This window comes from Fistularia commersonii, chromosome 4 (assembly GCF_037954325.1).
Source record: "Fistularia commersonii isolate RoL2024-O1a breed Wild chromosome 4, RoL_Fcom_v1.0, whole genome shotgun sequence".
In the NCBI taxonomy this organism is placed as follows: domain Eukaryota; kingdom Metazoa; phylum Chordata; class Actinopteri; order Syngnathiformes; family Fistulariidae; genus Fistularia; species Fistularia commersonii.
The window spans coordinates 7,517,210-7,525,155 of NC_141287.1; the positions used below are offsets into that span (position 1 = coordinate 7,517,210).

At 41.4% G+C, this 7,946-nt stretch overlaps 1 protein-coding gene across 19 annotated transcripts in view; it reads right to left on the reverse strand.

Annotated features, from left to right (window-relative positions):
* Positions 1–3,038, reverse strand: part of mycbp2 (MYC binding protein 2) — a 66,192-nt gene extending 63,154 nt beyond the window's left edge. For all 19 annotated transcript variants that reach the window (XM_086145004.1, XM_086145007.1, XM_086145001.1 and 16 more), the window contains exon 1: positions 2,381–3,038. In XM_086145004.1, coding sequence (XP_086001130.1) covers positions 2,381–2,655 — 275 coding nt within the window. In that variant the 5' untranslated portion in view covers positions 2,656–3,038. The remainder of the gene's footprint in view (positions 1–2,380) is intronic.
* Between the last annotated feature and the right edge of the window lie 4,908 nt (positions 3,039–7,946).

The following is a 7,946-nucleotide window of genomic DNA, read 5'->3' on the forward strand; positions in this document are numbered from 1 at the left end:
GTGTGTGTGTGTGTGTGTGTGTGTGTGTGTGTGTGTGTGTGTGTGATGGGGGGGTCGTTGTTTCTCTCAACAAGCGACGTAGCCTGTTCTATTCTCACCATCATTATCAAAGTTGGTCTTTATGCCAGAAGAGAAAATGCTCTGTCTTTACACTGAAACAGCTGTTACAGAATTAAATCTATCACAACCATCTAATTTGGTAATTTGTGTTCTTTGAAGCTCAACATTGCCCAACTGTCAGGAAGCAGGTTTACATCAGTTTTACACAAGCCTAGAGCAAGCAAATGATTACTTTTGAACACATTTCTTTGATTAACTATTTGTGGAATGCATGTCATATACATTGAGGGGGTTAACTCACATATTAGGCTCAGAATGACAAATATAGTGCTCTGCAACAGAAATACTACTAAAAACAGCGCAGAACAGTATGAGCAAACCAAAATATCATGCTGTTAGTTGGATGACCTAAAAAAAATTCAAAGGTTGCTGACAGAATTCTTTACAAGCTTCTTTTTCTCGTTTCGCCTGTTCCCTTCAGGGGCCGCCACAGTGAATCAACCCTCTCCATCTAACCCTATTCTCTGTATCCTCCTCTCTCACACCAACTACCTTCATATCCTCAGAATTCTATACAATATTTTTCATTTTTTGGTCACAGAAGAGGCTTGAGCAGGAAATTTGCAGTTTGGGAAGAATCTGCTGTGAGCAAAATTCAAAATGGATTTTCAGTTTCGGTTTCTCGGAACCAAAACTGAGCCTATCTACTTAAGGTTTATTTTCCCCTCTCCTTACTTTGAACCCTCAAGGCTTTCACACAGCTAACACCAGAGGACGATTTATTGATTGATGACTAAGTTATCATTACAACTCAAACCTTAAGGTTTCAAAGAGCCAGGCTGTCACATAGTTGCTTGGACCAGTCAAACAGATCTGAATACAAACAGTGAAAGTAAAGCTGCTTACAACTCATACATCAAGAATTAGATTTGCTGCTTCTAGCATGGAGATGTGCTTTAGCTTTTGAGCATAAAAGGGTGTGTAACAGTAAGAATTAATGCCCTACGAAGTAAAAATTCTAGAAAAATGATTACATTGATTTGGACCGCTGTTTATCTCAGAATACATTTTAAATTGAAAATATTTTGCAGCGGATCTGAGCTTTTTGCCAGGATCTCAACAAACTCACACAGGTGAGGACTGATGGCATGATGGATATAAACATTTTTTTAAAGACAATATTGCCGTATGCCTCTCAAAGAGGACTTGCTCCTGGATGGAGTGGGCTCCCTCTCAGCCGGTTCCCCACCCCTTACCCAAGTATGTGCACCATCATACATAACAAGCAAAAAAAGATAAGACGACCGAATTAGACAGGCGGAGCGTGTAACGACACAGTGTGTGTTTGTGTGTGTGCGTGCGTGTGTGTGTGTGTGTGTGTGAGGAGGGGGGGGTGCTGCAATGATCTTCAACCTGACTGACAACAATGACGTAACTGTTTTAATCCAAACACAACCGAATGTCCACCCTTACGACGTCGTGAAACAGTGAAATCGGGATTTGTACTCAGCGCAGTTCCGGCCCTGAGCGGACGCCATATTTCTATGAAATTTAAATCACAGGTTTAGGTTGACATAAACCTGGGGATGGGCTGGGATTGCTCGGCGTCGGTAAATGTTAGCTAGCTGTCGAAAACAGTGACGCCGTTGGGCCTGAGTAGACAGGGCTAACCCCAGAAGAATGATTTATGCCTGCAACTTGTCATGAAAACTCAAGCGATGTGATCTTTGGACGTGTTATGCGCGGAATTCAGGAAGTTGAAGTGCGTGTGTTTAGGCTTTTGCCGAATAATGGCTACGACAAAAATTCAAATGAGACAAAACGAATACAGAGAGTTAAGTTAGCCGGGCTAAAATTTGCTCTCTGTGCAAACGGAAGGTGCGCTGCAGTCCGGCTGAGTGTTCCTTCAGTTCCAGCAGGTTGTGTCAATGTTTACTTAAAAATACGACGTTAGGAGACCGGGCGTGAGAGCTCTCCGCGCATGGATGGACGTAATCTAAACCTAACTGGCTCGGGGTAAGCTAGGGAAGTCGACGCTGAAAAAGCTACCTAGCACACTGACCCTGAAAGGAGTGAAACCGAATTGGCCGGTTCGACTGAGGTGTGATATGTCAATACAGAAATTATGTGCGCACAAATAAGAAGAAGTCACAGACACTGAAAACAATATTAGGCCACATTTGCTAACGTCAAATCACACACGACTACGCCGGGATTCATATTAGCTTACGGACGTTAGCTATGTTAATGTTAGCAACACATATGACAGACCAAGCTGAGCCGTAAAAGATTGAATATTTTCGCAGTGTTTTGAACTAACCTTCCTTGGTTTATCCCTTGCTCTTTATCGTTGATAGCGGTCGTATAAATCCGTTTGTATCTTTCCGCCAGAGCTCGTCCTGAGAGTAAAAGCTGGTACCGAGTTCGACAGTCCGAATGGACTCCGAGAGTCGGACAGGAGCCCATTCCCGAACCGATGGTGGTGAAATCAGCTCCTACTCCATTAATGACCCTGACACCCAGCCCCATCGACGGCGACGAGGAGGGCATAATCCCTCCACAGGCGGCAGCCGCTGCCGCAGCAGCACACATCATCGTTTTGAAGAACAATGCATATATCACACAAAAGGTATAGCGGCTAGATAATATCCAGCCATCGGACGTGGTCCAAACGTCGTTAAATCCACCAGACGTTACATCGATTGTCCATTCCAAGTTGCAGAAATACCACGAAAAATATCCAGGATCCCCGGCTATTATCAGCGCAAACTGCACGAATGGCCGCCCGATCGCGGTTCTTGACTCCGGCGGATGTGCTTTCTCAAGCTACGGCGATATTTCTCGGAGGGCGGCAGAAACCGCATTGTTGTTCTTCAAAATTTGCCTTGTGGCGTAACGTTTTTATTCGTCCCTTGAATATTCCTTGACCCAGGAGAGGGAGCACCCTCAGTCGGTCTGCCATCTTAGCTCCATCATCCCTCCCCTCCCGAGTGGAGTGGAGCGTCGCTAGCATGCCGGGATACTTCACACGGCTACGGCGACGGTGTCATTCATGTACCACGGCCACCGTGGTCTTATTTTCGACCTGGACGTCGTCATTTTAGAGACGAGTACAGATCATCACAGGGACGTGATGGAGGAGAATCATTCACACCGCCCCATATCAAATGTTCATAATGTTCATTGAGGCGAAGCGCAGGCGCATACAAGGTAATAACAGTCGAAGATACGTGCTCGGTATTAATACTGCAGAAAAGGCATCAAAAACATCACCAAAGGTATTGGGCACTATTTCACAATGCGAACAGCTATGCTTATGGTGCCTCCACATTCTGCCCTCCGTTATGTCAAAGTACGGGTTAGTGCATCACATAAGTACCAACATGAAACACACACCTACATAAACAATTGGGCTTTTTTAGCATTAAGCTATAGGAGGCTCACTAAGTTCCAACTATGACAGCAAAGGATGCTGGGAAGGGTCCTCTTACCAGTCACCCTACAACACATTACAATTTATATATTTGCATGTATGATTTCAATTTCCACATTCGATTTTAGAAGGCTTCATAGCCAGAAATGGGGAATTATCATACTTTCATTCGTATATGATCAACCAAATATTGGCCTTTTTTTTCTTTCAAAGAATAATCTGTGGCCATACAAAAGGAGTGGGTCTTCCTTCACTCAATCCAGTAGTTTGTCCAAGAATCAGCAGTGCTGCTTATTTCATTGTGGATTTTGCAATGTGTATATTTCTACGTTTCCTATTTACAAAGCCATATGAGCCCAGTCTTCTCGGGAGTGCTCTGCACTGTTTTCACAATGTGTTTCGCTCTTCCCGTATATAAATATATGTTTATGTGGATCTAAGTCTACTTCTGAATACGCTCACAAACCAGTGTTTTTGTTGACATCAGTGAGATGAAGCTGGCTGCCTGTCACGGTGACCACAGCAACAGTTATCTCTAGAATTTATGAGGACACTCTTAGGATACAGATGAGTAGACAAGCGGTGAAAGATTGACAGAAGGAGAATCATGAGAGCAGAGCCCAGTGGAGACTTCTATCATTTCATGAAGCAAACCCCTCTGTGAAAAGAATCTGGGGTGATAGTTTTATTGTTACGCTTCTGACGGTCATCGCATGATGCTTTATACACACCATCATTTTGAATAATTTATTGCAGTTTTATCGCAGCCTCTCGTCAACTGACAGGTTTTGATTTTATGACACATCAGGTAATGTGTTAATTGATGAGGGGAAAAAATGGCAGAAAAAGGTAAGAACCCAAATGTATATACTGTAAATTGAGGTATCGTGCACAGTCCTGGATTAACAGGGTGAAAATCATAACTCGTGTCTTTCTTTGGTTGTTTGTGTTTGTTTTGTTTTTTTTGTTGCCATGAACACCAAGTGATGTCACCCCCTCTGTCACTGCAGCAGGACTAGAGACTGTACGGTTCAGCTTGGTGATCTCCAGGGACTTGTGTCACAGACCACTGGTCAATTATATCCTATTTCCTTGAGCTCATCTGGTTTAGCAAAGTAATTTCTCTGCAGGGATTCACATAACGTTTACCGATTGTGAGGACTAAGTTTGAGAACCCTTAAATCATCCTGTGAGCGACTTACCTTGTCAGATCAGGTGAAAGGCTGCACTCTGCAACCTAACAGCTAGATGTCACTAGATCCTACAAACCAGACCTTTAATTTACAGAGGCATGAATCCAGCACCAGCTACGACTGGCTCTCTGAGACATTAAAAGCTGTAAACGGCTTTGTTACTAAAAACTGTGACACCCTGACTCAAAATAAAGTAGTCAGATAATGTCAGTGTTTTGGTTTTGTGCTTCACATTTTCCATTGTACCACACCATGCAGAGATTATTTGCTGTTCCATAAATGGCAGCTTGAATGATGTTCAGTGATAGTTGGCGATCCTTTGAGTAGTACGCAGCTGTGACACCTTATTTTTATTCCAAATTTTTCACAGAAGAGAACACAGTTCAGATTCAATCCTCATTTAAAAATATGACATATTGTATATTATATCTCTGCCTTTGAACTATAATGTGTACTGAGAGCGATAAACCATGAACATCATAAGAAACTGTGTGTATACAGGATTAGAAGAATTGGCAAGACATTATGCAGGTTATAGAAAAGATCGAGAATATTTAATTGAATGCATATAAAATGGCACTGAGGTTTGGAATGTGTGTGTGTGTGTGTGTGTGTGTGTGTGTGTGTGTGTGTGTGTGTGTGTGTGTGTGTGTGTGTGGAGAGGGGGGGTTCAAACCACAGTGTTGGTTCATTGGCTGGTTCTGAAATGGCCCAATGGTAAGAGAGGGGCTGGTCTCCAGCCTCTCCTCATAGCAACCCAGGAAGGGTTTTGAGATTATCAGGAACGGTCTCATTGTGCGTCTTAACAATGTGAATGGAATCTCAACAAAAGAATTCATCATCTTATAACTGAGTAGATTGTATATCATTTATCAGAAATCCCAAAGGTTAATGAATTTATCAAATTTGAAGAACAGACATCACAAAGTGCTTCACATTTAAGGACGGAGATTAAATGTCTCTGTCAATTGAGATTAGATATAGGCAACTGATAAATTAATGAAGTCAGATGAAACAACTGGACAAAAAAAAGCCTTAAATGATGGCTGCTGTTATTTATTTAACATACGGACCCTTCAAATACCGCTGTAAGCTTCAGCATACATATTTTCTAGAAAATTGCCGAAATTAGCCAGAAGCCTTGCAGATTTTCATGTCATATCATGCAAAAAAACACCGCCCATGAAGAAATATTCATTTAGGCGATGCAGGAATTTGTGAATGCCTAACAAAAATCCCGTTGTCAGCGAAGATAAATTTATAACACCAAACAGATCCTACAGAAAGCATAAACTCCTGCACTCCTCAGAGACTATGATCGACTCAACTGGGGGGAAAGTCCTGTGACAAGAGTTCAGCTTGACTGCAGGCTGAAGGATTTTAAAAAATGTTCAAAAGAATTGTTCCACAGTAAATAATAAGTTCTCAAAGATTTCCAGTGTGTTTTCCATTTGAGATTATGTCGTCCCGATGGTATTCTACAGATGGAACATTCAGTATAACTGATTTTTTCTGGCCACAAAGGTGTTGTTTGCACAAAGTTTCAGGGCTTTATATTGTAGTAAAAAAAGAAAGATCACAGACAGTAAAATGCACAAGCAAAAAAAAATGTCCAGAATCAAATAGGTTCGGAGAGTCAAAGTGTTCACAGATCATCAGTCTGACTCCCCTCATCCTGGAGAATGCCTGGAGCAAGAGCAAAAAAAAACCTGATCAGAGATACCTGCTAGGATTGTACGTCCAAATGCTACTACAAGAACCTTGGCCTGGATGCTGAATTTTAAAGGAAGCCACATTCAAGAAATGAAGACTTTAATTGTTAAACTGTCATCTTTGGGCTGAGCTGGTATTCATCGTTCCCATTGTCTTAACATTGTGGAAAAGGAAGGTAATGAAAAGAGAATGTTCAGCTCTGGACTGTCTAAAATCGAAGCTGTATACACAGGTAGTGCCTACTTGTGTTTATCTCTCTCCATTCACGGTGAATGCAGGTAGGAGGTATTGGGACTATAAGCTAGGAAAGGGTGTCATAGGTCAGCCGACTAAATAAAGCTGTCCAGCTATTTCTTCCAGGATCAGAAGTCCAGATTTGCTATAATGTTGATAGGAAGTGTGTCAGTGTCTTGAGGCCTCTTGCACTTTGTATGTTAATGTGTTGAAAATATGTCTGGTTTCTCTGGTTCAGATCTCAATTTTTTTTTTTGTTTTTCTCTTAAGCTACAATCTCCCTGGATCCCCTCTTATTAACATACAATTCCTTGATGCTTTCATTACAGGCAGAATGTAAAGTGTTTGTGTCTTAAATTAGATTAACTTACTACAAGCATTTACTATAAGAGCGCTTCGGACATTGTGTGGATACCACTTTTCTTGTTAAGTCATCACAGGATTATCTGCATTCCTGTCATAGTGCAATAATGGCTAGAATGGGCTGACAGCTCAGGACCTTGTTGACGCGCCCTAGCATACTATGCACCTTCATACTTTTGGTCATTCAAGCCGAGGCACTCCCATGAAAAAGTCAAAGCAAGTCAGAGTTTAACATTTCATACATGACTTCTTTCTTCTTTAAAGTGATTTGCATACCTATTAAAAATTTCATATGACTGTAAAGAAGCATGTCTGCTCATCCCATTTAGATTGTTATCTAGTAATGAGTCTCGTTATACGAAAATGTTTTTTATTTTATTGCCAATGTCTGCAACTAGGACTGTTTCATGTGTGACTCGGATATTTTGTTTTCTTTGTGATGGAGATTTTGTTTTGTCTATTTTTAATTTCCATCTAACATGGCTAAGTAAAGAAGTATTTTCTTATCTTGGACTAGAAATTGCAGTGAATGTACCTTATCCTGCAGAGCTGTCACTGTTGGAATTGTGCAAAGCAAGGCAGGTCATTTATGACTGCACAATATACCGTCATAAACAATAACTCTGAATGGGCCTGTGTGTCTTGTTGAATTTGAAAACACCTTTTCACATAAAAGACAAGACAAATCCTGGTAACATAACCAAAGCTTCTTAAATATGAGACTCTGGATTCCATTATTTTAAATCTGACATTTCAGAAGGATCCCTTAACCATAATTTGTGACACACCCACTTCGCCTTTTGACTTCCTTGTCACCCAAGTAGACTTGCAGGTCCCTCCAAGCTCCACCCTTTCTTCACAACTTTCAGCCATGAGCATGCAGTTAATGGAGTAAAGCTGGTGATTCAGAGAAAGAGAAATATGTGCAGACAGACTTGTCTTTGATAGTT